The 19293-nt window shown below is 39.0% G+C and overlaps 3 protein-coding genes across 3 annotated transcripts; 1 reads left to right on the plus strand and 2 right to left on the minus strand.

The window, feature by feature from the left end:
• Window positions 1-530: 530 nt before the first annotated feature.
• Window positions 531-1454, minus strand: LOC121933734 (olfactory receptor 14A16-like). The gene has a single exon (XM_042473723.1). The coding sequence runs from the start codon at window positions 1452-1454 to the stop codon at window positions 531-533; it is 924 nt and encodes a 307-aa protein (XP_042329657.1).
• Window positions 1455-10606: 9152 nt separating this feature from the next.
• Window positions 10607-11524, plus strand: LOC121933735 (putative olfactory receptor 14L1). The gene has a single exon (XM_042473724.1). The coding sequence runs from the start codon at window positions 10607-10609 to the stop codon at window positions 11522-11524; it is 918 nt and encodes a 305-aa protein (XP_042329658.1).
• A 4468-nt stretch (window positions 11525-15992) lies between these two features.
• LOC121933736 (olfactory receptor 14A16-like) lies at window positions 15993-16937 on the minus strand. The gene has a single exon (XM_042473725.1). The coding sequence runs from the start codon at window positions 16929-16931 to the stop codon at window positions 15993-15995; it is 939 nt and encodes a 312-aa protein (XP_042329659.1). The 5' UTR covers window positions 16932-16937.
• Window positions 16938-19293: the final 2356 nt, after the last annotated feature.

The following is a 19293-nucleotide window of genomic DNA, read 5'->3' on the forward strand; positions in this document are numbered from 1 at the left end:
TTGTTTTATTTATATACCGCTATTCCAAAGATCATAGCAGTGAACAGCAAGTAAGCTAATTTGCCCCCAACAGTCTGGGTACTCATTTTAGCGACCTCGGAAGGATGCAAGGAAGGTTCCATTAGTTTTTATGAGCTTCAGTAATAGGCACATGGGTGAAGAAATTCTGCAACATCAAAATGTTCAAGAATTTGTAACATTTGTAACAATAGACAACAGAAGAAGAAAAAGAAAAATCACATCTTTTAATTTTGACATGGTTGATCTAAAACATCAGACTTATCTTAAAAGATATAGGTTCACTGCTGCCAGTGTGATCCAAGTCTTAAGAACAAATAAGCAATTTGGGGAAAAGATTTATAAATCTCCTATTATTTTTTTCTAACAGAAATACAATATAGCATGCTTCCCAACAACATCAATGTTTATTTAAATAGAATTTTATTCATTTTTAAAAATAAACCTCATGTCCTTTCACATTAGTTCTTTCTTTGCCAAAACACATTGATGTAATTAACAGGATCCTTGGATTAAATTTTCCCATTTAATAACATCTGAAAAGCAGTTTTTATGTCTTTGTTTCTCATGGTGTAGATGACAGGATTTGTTACCGGTGACAACACAGAATAAAGCAGAGCTGAAACGAGGTCCAAATCAGAGGCTGATCTGGCAATTGACCTGAGATAGGTGATAATGCCAGAACAGACAAACATGGAGACTACAATGAGATGTGGTATGCAAGTGGAGAAGGCCTTATGTCTTCCTTGAACAGAAGGAACCCTTAGCACTGCAGCAAAAATATGCACATATGAAGTAATGATAAAAACAAAGCATCCAAGGACCAAACCTGCAGACATAGCAATGAACACAGTTTCACCTCCATACCCATCAGAGCAGGACAATTCAAGGAGCTGAGGGATTTCACAAAACAAGTGGTGGATGATATTTGAGCAGAAATTCAAAGAAAATGTGCCTGCGGTGTGAAATGCTGCATTGAGAAAACCACTGATCCAGACACCACAAGCCATTCTGAGACAGGCTATCTTATCCATTAGGGACTCATAATGCAGAGGGTCACATATAGCTTTATAGCGATCATATGCCATGACAGTAAGAAGAGAAAAGTCTGAAGTCATGAAGAAAAGGAAGAAAAACATTTGAGCTGCACACTCCCCATAGGAAATGGACTGACTGTTCATGATGGAATTTGACATTGCTTTAGGGAGAGTGACTGAGATGGAGCCAAGATCAACAATGGATAAATTCATCAGGAAAAAATACATGGGAGTGTGGAGGCGGTGATTGAGAGCTATAGTTATGATGATGAAGATATTCCCACCAAGTCCTGCCAAATAAATGGCTAAAAACAATACAAAGTGCAAAATCTGGAATCCCTGGGTGTTGTTAGTTATTCCCTGAAGGAGAAACTCAGCAATTTTGCTTTTATTTGACATATTTTCCTTTGATGTGAAGTCCTTCCTATAAGGAGGAAAGAAAGAATTATATTTACTTCCTAATTCCATTAGACCTAGGATTGCTGGAGATGGCAACTCTAACTTTAATGGTTGTGCAGAAGAGGAAATTGCAGCAGGTGTTGCTTGACACACAACCAGGTAACAAGCAACACCTGCTGAAATGCTCTCTTCTGTATGCCCTTTAAAGGGACAGGAACCATCTCCAGCTTTCACTCTAACAATCCTAATTTATACCTGTTGGAATAGAGGGAGGAAAAAAAATATTAGGACACTGTATTGCCTGCTTTGGGGTGTCAGATATGTATCTTCATTATAGAACAAACAAAGATTTTTTTTCTTACTTTAGCAAAGATAATGTTGTGCAGTATGTGCATCTTATATTGGGTGGGGTCCACATTAAGTAGGTTAAGCTACATCCCTATGGACACTTAAAATCATGGAATACAATCATAGAATCATAGGTGGAACTGCTCTTGAAGATGACTTAGAAGCTACAGTACAAAATATAGCAGCAGGATTGGTGGTGTACCATTCAGACAACACATAGCAATTTCTTTCCAGCCTGAATTCAAGATGCTGTTTGATGACATTCAAACTCTAAATGGCTTGGAGCCTCAGTGTGTGAAGGAGTAGCCTTCTTATAAATGTCTGCCAAAGAGTGAAATCTGCTGGAGAGCCCTCCTCTGTGCCCACTAGTGTGTGTGTGGAAGGGAGAAAGAACACAATAGAGGGCCTTGTCACCTGTGGCTCCCCATTTTTGGAATGCTCTGGCAGGCCTGACTGGTGATAATATTGGCCATCCAGACTCTTTTTACAACCTCCAAAGAAGGAGAGTCCATCACACTCCAAGGTAGCATATTTCACTGTCAAACAGCCCTTACCATCAAGAATTTATTTCCATTGTTTAGGTGGAATATCTTTTCTTGTAGTCTGAATTAGAAGAAAACAAGCTTGCTCTATCTTCAATATGATATAACTTCAAATATTATCTGGGAGTATTTCCCACTGAATCAAATGGCACTAGATTCTGAACAAAAATACTGAGGATAGTCTTGTTAGTTCCCTTTGAAATCATTAGAACTTATTTTTCTTTGTTTTTTTTTTTCATGTTATGTTGCCATGTTCTAGAAGAGAACTTATATTGGAACTTATATTTCACATATATTTAAGTAAGGTTGACTAGATCAAACCCATTGTTTCCTTAAATTGCAATGAATTGCTTTGACCTAGCATCAAAAATTTACATGAGAAAAAATATATTTCCGAATGTTCAGTTGATGCTGAAGTATACTGTAGATTTCCAGTGTTTGTCTGGGTTCTACTGTATTATTCATCTATATATTTTTTTTATACACATGTCCATTTGAAATTAGTTGTTGAATGCAACAAGTGATATACTATACATATTGCATATCCCTTTTGTAAATGTCTGGATCTAGAAGTAGGAAGAAACTACTAGTTATGATGAAATATTAAGAAATGTTCCATCTATGCGTGTGTTGTATATCATAAATAAGAAGTATGTTGATCAGTATTTCCATTCAAGCAGGTAAAATGCATAAAGGCAGAGGTAGAAAATAAACTTACAAAACATGGATTTGTACGCCTGCCGGTGCCTGTTGTTGCTCCAGAGTAAAAAGAACCCAGAAAAAACAGGTTCTTTTTCCACCAGCATAGTTACGCTTTGAGTGTGCCAATGGTGCACTCATAATGTAACTGGCGTGGTATGACGTGCGGACGCTATGCGTCCATTACGTCATAATGGCAGCACCTGTGTACCCAGGTGCCACCATTATAGCGCCGCCAGTATGTGCTAGGGTTAAGGACTGTGCAGTTGCCATGCGGTCCCTAACCCTAGTTGCTCCGCTGCGATGCCACAAAAGGCCCATCTGTCCCGGGCCAGAATCACAAACTATATGGGTACAGGTTTGGACAGTCATCTATAGAGTAATCTGATTAAATGAACAGAACTTAAAGTAGTCCTGGCTAACTTATGTCCCATTGATTTCAAGCTGACTCCTCTAAGAATGTCTAAATCAGGATCTAATCCATGCAACATAATGACAACATAATGACATTTCCTTGCATATACTTGCAGGAATTTAAAGAAATGTTAAAAGTTATGAGCAAAAGCTGCAGTCTTATGTCATCTTAACTGAAGATAGTAAGATCAACTTCAGAGTTAACATATACAGTATAAGATTTCATTTTATGTCTATAATCCTAATCACACTAATAAGGAACCATGGGACTTGCTTTTTAAGTAAATTGCATTTTACATACCTGCAGTGCTAAATACAAGATTGGATCCAGAGATCCAGTGGTAGAAACTCCTCCATCTGAAGAAACTTTCCTAGATCCAAACTGTATTTATTGGAAAGAGAGTTCCATTAAACATTGATCATTTACTTCTTGTTGGGTAGGAAAAGAGACACGATTCAGATATTGTAACATGTATGAATAAGGCAGCACAGGTATAGAAAGTTATTCTAAACTGAAAAATAAGATACTGTATGCAGTCTTGTTATGTGTGTGTAAAAAGAAAGAAAACTCACAGACCCCTTGTGGTGCATTGCTGATCTCTCGAGAAGTCCACATTATCTGCCTGTATATCTATCTAGAGAGCCAGCATGGTGTAGTGGTTTGAGAGTTGGACTATGACTCTGGAGACCAGGGTTCAATTCCCCACTCACCCATGAAACCTACTGGGTGGCCTTAGGTGAATCAGATTCTCTCAGCCTCAGAGGAAGGAAAAGACAAATTGCCGCAGTAACAATCTTGTCAAGAAAACATCATAATAAGTCAGAAACAATTTTAGGCCCCACAACAACCTATCTATCTATCTATCTATCTATCTATCTATCTATCTATATCACATATATAGATTAGCAATTATGTTTCTTGGCATTTATTTTGTCCAAGGACTGGAGAGGGGGAAAGAAAGTTTTTTTGTATCAGGTTAGACTAGGACAAAACTGACTGAGGGTGAATCTGCACTACAAGGTTATATCCAATTCATACCACTTTAATTCTCTTGGCTAATATGTATGGCAAGAGCCAGCATGGTATAGTGGTTTGAGTACTGGACTATGACTCTGGATACCAAGGTTCAAATCCCTGCTCAGCCATGGAAACCCACTGGGTGAGCTTGGGCAAGCCACACTGTCTTAGCTTCAGGGGAAGGCAAATACAAGCCCCCTCTGAATAAATCGCCCTGAGTAAATCCCATGATTATGGCCTTAGGATCCCCATAAGTCAGAAATGACTTCCAGACATACAATAACAAATTATGAATGGGATCCTGAGATTTTTCAGTTTGGTAAGTAATTACTCTTCTCCTCTGAAGAACTCTAGTGTACAGACAGGAATTGCAAGATGTTGCAATTCCCACAAACCTAAGGCAACATAGCTAATGGTGAGGAAAGTTGTGGCCTACAGTTCAACAATATCTGGAGAGCCTCATAATTCCTTCTTCTGCTCTAGTGCCTATCTATAAAGAATTCCAAACACTTCATGAAACTATAAATCCTAGCATTCCATAAAATGAAGCACTGACAATTAAAGTGGTATGAAACTTGTTGTTGTTGTTGTTTATTTGTATAGTGTCATACATTTACATGGCCCTTTACAAAAACAGAAACAGTTCCAAACATTACATCCTGCCAATGACGTACAATCTAAGGATAAAAATTTTTTTACAGTAATTAGAAAGTATTATATGAAGATAAAACACGATACTATAATAGCAGAAAAATAACAGTGGGCCCAAAACGGAGCCCTGTGTAACCCAACTAAAAGAGGAAGATACATGTCCTCCGGCTGCCATAGTAAATGAGTGATTTGAGAGATGGGATGTGAACCAGCTGAGAACTGAATCGGTAAATCCTAAATTATGGAGCAAATCCAAGGAAAGATCATTGTCAGCTGTGTCAAATGCTGGGCACTGCATAAAGTCTCTTTATCTGTCCCCAGATAGTAAATTTTGAATCTCTTTTCCCAGGGAAGTTTGCTGGGGTTCACAGGGTGAGCAAAAAGCTAAAAAAAAAAAAATGGGAAGTTTAAGGAGATGAGATTATCAGGGTGAGAGAAAGGGGCATTGATGGGATGGATGAGAAATTGGGTTTTCTAAAATTCATACAGTTGTCGCCTATCTTAAGCTTAGGACAGAGATAGGGGAGAAATTTGAATAAAATCACCTATGACATTTTTTCAGTTTCCTTTTGGTAGTGATTTTTGTGACAGAATATTGTTAAATCGCGGGAATAGAATGTTATTTTTTAAGCTTATTAATAAATAACCAAATGCATTAAACTCTTTTTACTAACTTTCCTATCTTAGATGATAATGCACTTGCTCTCATGGTGCTTAGGAACACTTTTGTTGCTGTGTGTCTTCATGTCATTTCTGACTTAAGGCGACCCTAAGGCAAACTCTAAGGGGTTTCTCAGCAGTTTTCTTCAAAGAGGGTTTGCCACTGGAATCATCTGAGGCTAGGAGAGTGTGACTTGGCCAGGGTCACCCAGTGGGTTTCATGGCTGAGTGGGGATTTGAACCTTGTTCTTCAGAATCATAGTCCAACACTACTACTTGTGCAACCAGTTTAGAATTGCTTGTGTGATTATTTATGCAACTAGTAGAACTAGAAACAGAGATTCCCCATTTGCAGAACAGAGATAACAATGTGAATTGTACTAGAAAAATGACTCCTTTGAATATTGTCCAGAGTGACCGGTCATTTCTCACATAATTATGCAATTATGTGAGACCTTTCTCCAAGGCTTGAACAGCAAGTCTCGTCTTGCCTTACAGCTGTCTCGCAGTGGATGCGCCATCAGCGTTTGAAGCTCAACATGTCCAAGACGGAGCTTCTTGTCTTTCCTCCTAAGCCCAACCTTCAACACTCCTTTTCTGTCTCTGTGGACAACATTTCCATTCAACCAGTCCAGCAAGCCCGCAGTCTTGGCTTTATCTTTGACTCTTCTCTGTCGTGTATCCCTCAGATCCAGACCACAGCCAAGGCTTGTAGATTCTTTTTGTACAATATTGCCAAAATCCGACCATATCTCTCCGCCTCTACTGCCAAGATCCTGGTCCATGCCCTAGTGATCTCACGACTTGATTACTGTAATGTCCTCCTGGCTGGGCTTCCTTTTTCTCACCTCCGTCCTTTAATCTCTGTCCAGCATTCAGCTGCACGCATTATCACTTCCACCCACCACTCTGACCACATCTCTCCTGTGTTGGCATCCCTTCACTGGCTCCCTCTCCCTTTCCGCATTCAGTATAAGCTCCTGCTGTCGACATTCAAAGCCCTCCACGGACTGGCCCCTCCTTACTTATCAGACCTTGTTTCTCCTCACCTTCCCACCAGGGCCCTCCGTTCTGGTAGTCAAGGGTTCCTGTCTCAGCCCAGGATTTCCTCTGCCCCATCCCGGATTCGCCCCTTTTCACTTGCTGCCCCTCACTCCTGGAACCTTCTTCCTCCACAAGCAAGAGCCATCACTTCTTTAACCAGCTTCAAAACGGAGTTGAAAACCATCCTATTCAGAGAAGCCTTCCCAGGCATCGCATAATTGTCGCTTACTATCTGATGTTCTGTTGTTGGCTGTTTATCGATCCATTTCCTGTATTGCTATGTACTTTATATGTATTATCCTACTTGTGAGTATGTATTTTCCATGGATAATGATTAACCTTCCATTTTGAAGCCAAGCCCTCCCTTCAGTCCATCTGCCTTGGTCCAGGCCTCGGAGGTTGAGAGGAACTGCTGGACCTCTTACCCTTTCCCGTCACCACTCCCTTCTCCTTCTGTGTCATGTCTTTTTAGTTTGTAAGCCTGAGGGCAGGGAACCGTCTAACTAAAAAGATTGCATGTACAGCGCTGTGTAAATTTACAGCGCTTCATAAATAAAGGTTAATAATAAATAATAAATAATAAACTTACCATCTTAAGCTAATAATATTCTCACAGTTAGATGAGTGTCTATTGAGTGCACAACTTGTTTCACATTCTGGAGACTAACAAAGCATCTTTTGACTGTTTCAGCAAAAAGGTAAAGTATTTCTTTCATGTCTTGGGGAAGTCTGAAGAGCTACACAGTGCTCTCAAGTGGCTGTAGAAGGAAGATTCTGTCATCAATTTACAAAGAAACACAATGAATACCAGGTGCTGTGGGCTATACTCCAGAGGTAGCAACTGGTAGAACCATCTCTGAGGATTCCTTGCCTAAGAAAACCCAATAAAATTCATGGGGCTCTTATAAGTCAACAAGAGACTTGAAGACACATAAACATGTATACTTTGTTATTTATATAGTTCTTCTTTCCATGCTAAATATGATAACTTTTTGGGAAAGTCAGAAGATCCGTTTGTCAGAGGTGAGTCAAACTCATATGCAACAATATTTTATTTATTTGTATTTATTCATATCCTGCATTTCTTCAAAGATAGAATGACAAATATAATTTATTTATTTTTTTAAAAAGTGTGGGGAAATGTTTAAGATACTTTATAACATGCTGGTCTATCCCACTGAACACATCATGAAATGAACTCTATTTTTAAAACAATAATAATAATAAAATAATGATGCATTGTCTTCTAAAATGAATCAACAAAGTGGCAGAAATTCTGTGCTCTGTTATGAATTGTACATAATCTCAAATAGTTGGTTTTAATCTTTGTTAAAGCAGCTCTTATAGTTTTATATTACCAGTATTTTTGGAATGTTTTTTGTTAAATTGTATATATATTGTACTGATATAATTATTATTTTAGCCACCCAAAGCAAGTATCATTCTTAGATTATTGAACAACAGGGCAGTTTTATTGAATTCATTGGAGCTTATTCCGAGCATGTATAGCAATATCATTGAAGTAAAAAGTTAATTATTATAAGAAAAGTATGCTAAATGCTTATAGTTGCAGTTTTGTTCATGCTTATGTCGGTATATTTTGTTGTTGTTGTTGCTCTGTTGTTGTTGTTGTTGTTGTTGTTGTTGTTGTGTGCCTTCAAGTTATTTCTGACTATGGGGACCCTAAAACAAACCTATCACGGAGTTTCCTTGGCAAGACTGGGTCATGTAGGCATATGTCCTAGCAAAATTAAAGGATCTTACCTCTGAGTTTATATGTTTAGGATTCTCCTACTAATTTTCTACAAAAAGGAATACTTCCAATTCAAGATTTTATTACAAGTAATGTCTCTTTAAAGTTGGTCCCCCCCCCAATTTTTATTGGGTTATAACATTTTAATTTTTTAATTGGATTATCATATTTTATGAGAGCCAGTGTAATGTAGTGGTTTCTGAGACCAGGGCTTGAATCCTGACTCGACCATGTAAACCCACTGGGTGACCTTGGGCAAATCACACTTTCTCAGCCTCAGGGTAAGGCAGCAGCAAATCCCCTCTGAAGAAACTTGCCAAGAAAATCCCCTTGATCGATTCAGCTTAGGGTTGCCATAAGTTAGACACGATTTGAAGGCACACAACAATAACATATGTTTATTGGATTATCCATAAAGTGTTATATTACACAGTGGGGCTTTCCAGACGGTCATTTGGGACGTCCTCCGGACGTCCCATTTTAAAAAAGGGGCGTCTCTTTTAGACGCCCCATGTCCTATTACGGACTCCGTCCGTACAAGATGGCGGCGCCCTTTCTACATGGGCGCCGCCATCTTTACGCATCGGACGCATAGCGTCCAGACGCGTCGCGCTGCTGCTGACGTAGCGAGCGCGCCCCTGGCGCCTCGCTACGTCGCAAACGCGACGCAAAAAGAAGCTCCATTTTGGAGCTTCTTTTTTCGGTCCGCGCGGGAGTCGGGCCGTCTATAGGCTCCGGCTCCCCCGCGGACCTTCTGGCGGCGGCGGCAGACCGCCGCAAAGCGGCGGTGTGTAGCCCGCCAGTGTTTTCCATCTCTACTTTATTTTTGATCTCATTTACACACATACAAACACATACATATGGGAAGCATCAGATTACAAGGACATTTGATTGGCTGCCCTGGTTCTCTCTCCAGGCATTCTGGAAATTGAAGTCTATAACAACTGGACAGCAAATATTTGAGAACCATTGGTCTAAATGACAGATCTGAGTACCACAAAGCTATGAAAGATTGGAACTACTTGCTGCAAATTCTACAGTGCTAGCCTATACATCTCTTGTGTATTGTAGTGTTAACCAATATAAATTTGGGGGGAGGGGTAAGAAGTGTACCTGCTTGATAGATCACCAATCATCAAAAATATTCTACAGCAAAAAAAATTCTCTGTTTCATAACCTCTAGCAAATGTCCATTGCCTGTGAACATTTTAAGGGATTCATATGTTCTAACAGTACAGTTCTTATGCATGCTTAGCCAGAACAAATTCCCATACAATAAGACTTTCTCTGTTATAAATTTAAATTCTGAAGAAGTAGTGGGCAACATGCTTCCTTTTTCCACAAATATAATTTCCAGTTGAAGCAAATGGAGTGATACAAAGAGTGAAATGGAAAATGCTGAACATGTGGGATATAAATAAAGTCTTGCACCAATTCAGCAAGAAACCTCTATCACATTATACCTATGTATTCCATGCTCTTGTAAGACTCCATATCTGGACAGTTAAATGAATATGTGAGTAGTTATTTAATATATGTATTGGGTTTTTGTTTCAGTTTTGTGCTTTCATGTAATGTCATATACAGCTCAAATGAGAAGAATGGAAATACACTTTGTAGCATATCGCATGATGAAAGAAACTGGAGGTTCAGCTGGACAGTAGCGGCTTTCTTTGTGCCTTACTGCATGATGTCGTAGTTTTTCAGTTTACTTCCCATGGGAGGTGGTCATAAAAGCATGTATTTTGTCAAATGGACTTTTCCAGCTGGGAAAAAAAATAGTCAATTTTACAACCATCTCCAGCAGGATGAGAACTGAAGAACGGTGATGTCTTGCAGTAAGGCACATAGAAAGGTGCCACTATCCAGCTAAACTTCCACTTTCTTTCCTCGTACTATAAGTTCTTTAAGGTCAACACTTTATTTAAAGTCTGTCTTAATGAAATAGTAGATTAGATAGTAACTTTTAAACTATATTTTTATTGCCTCTCACATTCACAGCACAATTTCTGTTGAGTGCACAATGCTGAACCTGTCAGAGGCTGGATTTCTGCTCTTGGAGTTTACAGAGGTCTGGGAACTGCAGATCCTAGTTTTTATTGTGTTTCTGATACTCTATTTGGCAACAGTAGTTGGAAATCTTCTCATTGTCTTTGCAGTAGCTTTGGATCATCACTTGCACACTCCCATGCACTTCTTTTTGATGAACTTAGCCATACAAGACCTTGGCCAAATTTCAGTCATTATCCCCAAGTCCATGTCCAATTCTCTCATGAATACCAGACACATTTCTTATTCAGGATGTGTTGCACAAGTTCTTTTCTTTCTCTTCTTTCTAGCATCGGACATCTCCCTTCTCACAGTCATGGCATATGATCGGTACGTTGCTATTTGCAAACCTTTGCACTATGACATTGTGATGAACAGAGGCGCCTGTATCAAAATGGTTGCTGGTTCATGGACCATTGGATTTCTCTATGGAATGTTACACACCAGTGGCACCTTTGGAATCCCCTTCTGCTCAAACATTGTGAACCAGTTCTTTTGTGAAATTCCACAGTTACTAAAGCTTGTCTGCACTGACTTATACTTGATTGAAATTGGAGCTGTTGTACTAAGTATTAGCATTGTCCTTGGCTGCTTCATCTTCATTACTGTAACGTATGTGCACATCCTCATTGTGGTTTTGAGAATACCTTCTGTGGAGGGGAGGCAAAAAGCTTTTTCCACTTGCCTCCCTCACCTTATTGTCTTCTCCACATTAGTAATCACTGGGTGCTTTGCCTACCTCAGGCCACCTTCCTCTACCACTGCATCATATCTGGATCTAATCATTAGTGTGATCTACTCCATCTTTCCACCCATGTTAAATCCAGTAATCTACAGCATGAGAAACAAGGAGATCAAAGCTGCCTTGTCAAAACTATTAGGTTTGGGGTAGCCTTCTTGGTTGCGTCTACACTGAAGAATTAATTCAGTTTAACACCACTTTGATTGCTATGATTCAATGCTATGGAATTCTGGGATTTGTAGTTTTGTGAGATATTTAACCTTCTCTTTCAGAGAGCTCTGGTGCCACAACAAATCTCAGGATTCCATAGGTTGGAATCATGCCAGTAAAAGTGGTGTCAAATTGCATTAATTTTGCAGTGTAGCACCAGCCAAAGGCAACATGATCTCGGTATTAGTAACAGTGAATGGAATTTTGTATATGCTTGGTTGCAAGCATAGTGATCTACAATGATAGCTGAATGAATATTTGTATTGTCAGTCATATGTTGTAAACATATCCTTATAGTTTCTTGCTTATTTTATATTTATTTATTTATTTCAAGCAGTTTGTTTATTTGCTTGTTTGTTTGTTGCATGGCTGCCCAATATTCGCAAATCAGCGCACTCCTCCTCAGTCCCTGACTATCAACCACTGACCAAATATCAGGACTAACATAGTACACTATGGAACTACAGAACCACAGGAGTAAAATCAGGAATATCCCAGTTTTAGGTAGTCTGGAAATGACCTTTGTTAGACCAATCTATTTGTCTAGGCTATTAGTACCCAAATTTAGGTCACCCTTCACTGCAGCCCACTTTAGCCTTCTTACCTCAGCAGTTTTAGAAGGGAAATATAAGTTGCTCCCTTATGAGAAGCGGACATGCTCATGTTCTGACACCTCAGTGGAATCACTCCAGCATATTGTATTGTACTGCCCTTTCTATCAAGGTGTGCGCTCCTCTTTAATCCACCCAATTTTACAAAAATTTCCAGTTCAAACATCTAATCACTACCTGACACTACTACTCAAGGATATAGATCCACAAATTACTGAATATATGGCCCAATTTTGTGCTGTCACTATTGCTACTCACAAACAAATCACATTTAGCCATAGGATCAGACCTATGGCTAAATGATGGAATGAGAAGTTAAAGGTTTGTTCCTTTTATGATCTCCCTATGTTAGTGGTAACACCTCTTGTGTACATGTGCAGTTGGATTTTAATTTGTTTTTATTAGTTTTTTGTAAGAATGATTTTACTGATAATGTTTATATAACTTTGAGATATTTGGGTCAAAGACTGTAAATAAATAAATTCAATTCATAGCACTTTGATATGAAATATGGATTAGAAGAATGATTTTTATGAGCTGATATCAAAAATTCCATTGTTTCCTAAGAAGGGTTGAATTCAAGAGGTGTCATTTCTGATATGAATAAAGAGAGATCTACTATATTCCAGTGTCTCACTGCTAAGTGTGTAGAGTGTAGAGCAAATAAACTAGAGATTGGGGGGGGGGGAATTATGGCTATCTAGATACTGTTGGCTTGCAGCTCCTCTCAGCCTTCACTACTGGCTGTGCTGGTTAGGGTTGATGGGAGTTGCAGTCCAGTAAAACCTTGATTACTATATGTTATGTATTCCTAAAGTAAATTACCAGTGCAGAACTAATGCATAGAAATTGCTGCCACAGCATGTGGTGATGAATTCTAACTTAGACAGTAGATCATATGGATCCATGGTGGAAAAGTCTATGATCAGCCATTGGTCATCATAGTTGTATATAATGTTCAGGTCAGAAACAGAGCTGCAGAAATAATACAGCTTGACATCATTTTATCTGCCATGACTCTATGACATAGAATTCTGGGATATGTAGTTTTGTTAGCTAGGTAGTCTTCTCTCAAAATACCCTCAGGGTGCCACAACAAACTACAAATCCCAGGATTGCATAAGATTGATCCATGGCCGTTAAGGCAGTGTCAAAATGCATTAGTTCTGCAATGCAGACACAGCGTAGATTGTTGGGAAGAAAGAGGCATCAACGCTTGTAAAATAGTTGTCAGAAAAGACAACTCTAGACAGCATGCCTGCATTTTTGTTTCACTTCTCTCTATCTTTCTTTGATCTATGTACTCAAACCTTTTTGCTTCCTTTTTGCCTTCAAAGATCACTTCCCCCAAGGACTAAAGTTAGTTACTCCTTTGTCTCCCTTCATCTTGGAAACTAGCATCCGTGAGGCTCCACCCTAATAATAGCTCACACCTACACATAAGAGCCAGCTTTTTAGGATTGTTGTACTGAATTGTAGATAAATGCATTTCACCTATCTCCTTTCCTATCTCATGATGGATTTCCTGAAACAATAAATGTAAGTTTCCTTACGAGAGCAGCTCAAGTACTTTCTCATATTCCTACCACAAGCTCATATTGCACTGACTCTGCTTGAAATAAATACCAAATATTCCTATTGCTACACCTCTTAGTATTAGGCACTGAAGGTATGACAGTCGAAGAAGCCAGTTGATCTCATATGGATATCCTAGAGGCATCTTGAGTATTGGACCTCATTCAACAGGACTCATACATTCAGGAAAGCAAAAATTGGTTCTGTGATTGTGAGAAAATTTTTTGGAAATTTGGTTTCCAAATTTTGATTATGGAGTAGTGAAAGCTTACATTCTCATCCCAGCCTTCTTTCATGTCAAATTTTGAGACAACATTCTTTTCCTACTCCCAAAGGAATCTCTGCATATTTCTTCACATGTTTGTAATGTATGTATGTTATTCACATCTTGTTCATGGACTGAAGTGTCCTTGTGTGTACTTTTCAATTATATACTTGGTTTCCTTTTGATTATATGCACAGGTTTTAATATTTATTCATATACTCATGCTTGTGTAGGATTACAGCCACTGTTACTTTGCACCAGGTAATGTAATTTGTTTTCACCAGTCTGGCATCTAACTAAATGGTCCAGATATGGTTGTGAATAATACAAAAATACAAACACAGACCTCCAGACAAACACACTATTTTATGCCAGGGGAAGATCTATGGAAAATGTGCTGAGTTTTATAATCCCTGAAAATACTATGAACATGATTGTATTTTTGATCAGTAAATTATCAGCTTTGGCAACATTTCTGTTTCTAAATGACAATGGGCTAGAATTTTGTACAAATAAATAAATGGACAGAATTGTTCAATTTCTTTTCTTTTCTTTTCTTTTCTTGTAGTCTTCCTTTCAACTCTTTCAAAACACTTCACTAAATAGTAGGCAATGGGGCTCAATGGTGTGAAATGGAACACTTGGTACAAAACATTGGGTTGTCTTGGTGTGAGTATACAGAGAAGAAAAGCATCAGAGGGGGCATCCTGCAGTGTTCATCTGGACTCATCTTGCATAATAGGAGAACCAGTATCTCCCATTAATATCTAAAGAAGACATGTGTGAAACATTTAAGTAATTTCAGTTTCACAGCATCATTTGACCAAAGTTAATACTATATCCCCATTATTTTGGGAGGGGGCAGGGTTTTTCTGTCATGGAAATAGGATAAAAAAATAATTGGAGTTTATATTTGACAGTTATTTATAAATATTTCCCTTCAGCCAAACAGGCTCCAACAGCAGCTTAGAAATTGTTAATTTGACTGTTCCCTGCCCTTGGGTTTACAATCTAAAAAGACACAAAATACAAAGAAAAGGGAATGACAGTGGTGGTAGTAGGGATTAAATCCAGAAGATGCCAGCTGCTCTTCCCTTCCCATAGACCAGAACAAGACTAGTTGCAATGGAAAGAAGGCTTATCACCAGGTGCTGGAACCAAGGCAGGATGGTACTCTGCCAGGATGGTGTGGATGAACTTGATGGATACTATTTATCCATTAGGCATAGAGAGAGAAACAGAACACAAAAAGAAAAATGGAACAAAGAAAAGAAATAGATAGATCAGAAAATAATCTGTGTGACAGAATGTTGATTAAGTTAATGTTTATTATTGTTGTGTTCCTTCAAGTCATTTCTGACTTAGAGCAACCCTAAGGCTTAGAGAGCCAGTGGAGTTTTCTGGAGTTGAGAGTAAAAGAACTTTATCTCGTTGCACCCAGAACGGCCCTGTCGCATTCCAAAAAGGCGACGTGACCAGAATGAGGTGGGGCTAAGAACAGATGTTAACACACAGAGGAACACTGCCGCCAGACGTTCCCATCGGGTCCTACATCCATTCCAGAGGGCGTGATTTTTGAGAATGCTTTTGAACAATTCTCAAAAACCGTGCCATCTGGACAGATGTAGGATATGATGGGAAAATCTGGCAGCAGTGGTGGTGTTTCTCTGTGCGATAACATCCATTCTTACCCCATCCCATTCTGGTCATGCCCCCTTTTGGGAACGTGACAGGGCCATTCTGGGGGCAATGCAATAAAGTTCTATGACTCACACAAGCTCACCCAGTGCATGTCTATGGCACAGTGAGAATTTGTACACTGATTTCCAGAGTCATAGTCCAACACACCAACCACTACACCATACTGGCTTTCAAAGTGTTTATGCCACAAAGTTACAAATACAGGATACAATTGTTCAGTTCTGAAAATTATTAAGTGGTGTTCTTATAGAATGATTTAAAATAGCCTTTTAGAAATAAATGTGAACTTGAACAGTTTCCACAGGGCACTCTTGATCTCTTTGTTTCTCATGCTATAGATGAATGGATTCAGCATGGGAGGAATTATAGTATATACCACAGCAAAGGCTATATCCAGAGTAGAAGAAGAACCAGTGGAAGGCTTCCCATAGGCAAGGAAACTACTCAAAATCAATAAGGAGACAACAGTGAGGTGGGGAAGACAAGTAGAGAAGGCTTTTTTCTGACCTTGAACAGAAGGAATTCTAAGCACTGTGGTAAAGATATGGCTATATGAAACAATAATAAAGACAAAACATCCCACTCCTATACCAAAACCTATGACAAGAAGCCCAACCTCCACTAGATTAATGTGAGAGCAAGAGAGTTTTAGTAACTGTGAGATATCACAAAAAAACTGGTTGACAATATTAGAACAGAAGGTGGTGCCAAACGTGCCACTAGTATGTATGGTGGCATACAAAAGACTGGCCATGAACCCAATGACTACCATCTGAAGACAGGCTCCCATGTGCATAATTCTCTCATACTGAAGTGGGTTGCAAATTGCAACATAGCGATCATGTGCCATTATAGTTAGCACAACTAGATCCAAAGATGCAAAGAAGAAATAAAAGAAAACTTGAGCAACACACCCAGAATAAGAAATCGATCTATCATTCTTCAGAGACATAGCCATAGATTTTGGTACTATCACTGAAATTGTTCCAAGGTCAATCATGGCCAAATTGAATAAGAAGAAGTACATAGGGGTATGCAGGCGGTCGTCAAGAGCAACTGCAATGATGATGAGAAGATTCCCTGTCACTGCCATCAGGTACATTGCGAGGAACACAAGGAAGTGAATGAACTGCATCTCTCGGATGTCTGAGAACTGGAGCAGCAGAAAAGTGGACACAGAAGTAAGGTTGCTCATGTTGTCTTGCAAACCACCTGTAGGAGGAGGAAGATGAGAAGTCTTTATTAATATACAGTTTATCTGCTAATAAATTTTGAATTTCCTTGATTTAACAATGAATGTTATTCCCTCCTCATTTTCTGTATCGTTTGTAGAAAAACAATTGCAACTGACTGTTTCTTCCAAGATATCATGATAGGAATTCATTGATATTAATATTAATATTGATATTGATACCCTGGTCTTACAACCAAGAGCCATCCAGCAATAAAGAAATCAAGATAACAGAGCACATATTCATAACAAAACATAAGCCTCAAACAGATGGCACAAAAGGGCTACTGTTGGGCCAATCTGGGGGCAGGGCATGCACATGACACATGCCTCTGGATCGCTCAGAGGTCAGCTGAACACAGCCCAAAATCAACCACAAAAGGAGTGGTTTCTTACCACTCCTTTTCGCTGCCCATTCAGAACCATGGTATGGGGGCCCTCAGGACCATGGTGTCTGGTTATCATGCTCCTGCAGTGGTCCTGGGGCACTCAGGGAATCAGAAGTGATATCTGGCCACTTTCTCTGCCCCATCTCCTTTGACTCATAATCATATTTTTCAGTCAATCAGCACTGGCTTGAATCCTGTTGGTTAGTCCCAATTAGAGTAGACTCATTCAAAGAATTCTTGAATTGTAAATCAAAATAAAGGTAAATCCCTTTTACTCGAGTTTATGTATGACTAGCAACACATTTCATGCCAATATCTATAATTAAGTAATAACAACCCAGAAATCTAAAGGCAAAGACAATATTGGTCCAGGACAGAGTTCCCCAGAAAATGAGATCGCCTTCCATAGTTTTGAAATATACACATATTTCAAAATATCATCCATAAAACTCTACTGAAAACAAAGTGTAATATAAATATTAGAACATTAAAACATTAAAATCCTGGGGTCAGGTTATATTTCTGATATCCAATCAAGAAAGTATGGTCAATAATCTAGATCAGCTACCTAGTTTAGGACACTTTTCTTACTGGGTATTGTCTCCTGACCCAGTCCTGACTTATCAGGCATTAATCACTGCAAGAGCTCAACAGACTGCTATTTCCACCCCTGTGCCACAAACCATCTTTGGTGTGACCATCAGAAGCAGGGTGCCTTTTACAGTTTCTCCTTGCATCGGAAATAGCTGGCAAGATGGGTGGAAACATCAGTCTGCTGTGCCTCTGTCTACTAGAGAACACTTGTCCATTGCTCACAATGTTGTTCCAAGAGGAATTATTTTACAAATAAAAAGGGAGATTTTTGATGGGGAGAGAGCTGATAGAAAAGGAAAAAATGAAATATATCTCCACACCATCACAAAATCAACAAAACATATCAAAACAGTTTGAAAGAAAAATGTGTACTGTATGAGTCAGCTTACCCTTCAACTTCCATGTGGACAACAGTATGCGAGTCCATTCATCATGTCATCCCAGCTCTTCATAATTGTCAAAGAATATGCTGTTGTCTTTTGGTCTACACTGGGTATTAGGAACACATCATACATAACAGTAACAGAGAGTGAGTCTCCAGCTGCAAATAATTGCCTCATGCCTGATTAGGAGACTCATTTAAAATCTTTCTAGTTTCTTGAGATCTTACTCCCTGGAGTGCAGCATATTTTATCAGAAAACATAATTGGACCTCAACTTTTCCTTATTCTTCGTACCTCTTCTCTAAGCATTCTTAACAGAAAGTCATCAAATGGCATGTTGTCCTTATCTACATTATTTGTACTCTCTGGGGAAAATAAATAATTTCATCATTTTACTCCTTACACAGGGAATACGTTCAAAAACTGGGCAGTTTTTGAAGTAGTTCTCAGAGGAAGAGAAAGTGCCCCTCTCCAACTCACCTTTTTCCTATCCTCTCAATGCAATCAGGAAGTGGACAGTGAAAAGATAGTGATGCAACTGAGGACTGTTGCAACATTTTATTTGATTGTATGTACAGCGCTGTGTACATTTACAGCGCTTTATAAATAAAGGTTAATAATTTGTTGCTATTGTTTTTGTTGTTGTTGTGTACCTTCAAATTATTTCTGACTAATGTCAACTCTAAGACACACCTATCACTGGATTTTTTGGGCAGTATTTTTTCAGGGTGGGGTTGTCATCACCATCACAATCCCAGAATCCTATAGCACTGAGTCATGGCAGTTAAAGCGAGTCAAATCCCATTCACTCATGCTCTCATTGCTGGCAGAATGGACCTCCTATTCCCAATTGCAGTTGATGCCAGGTGAAGTAGGTTTGGGGCAGGGAGTGTTATGAGCATGGCAATAGTGACACAAGTGTGAATAAATAATACTCATAAATGAGAAACAGTGATGGGT

The sequence above is a fragment of the Sceloporus undulatus genome, chromosome 6 (genome assembly GCF_019175285.1).
Source record: "Sceloporus undulatus isolate JIND9_A2432 ecotype Alabama chromosome 6, SceUnd_v1.1, whole genome shotgun sequence".
In the NCBI taxonomy this organism is placed as follows: domain Eukaryota; kingdom Metazoa; phylum Chordata; class Lepidosauria; order Squamata; family Phrynosomatidae; genus Sceloporus; species Sceloporus undulatus.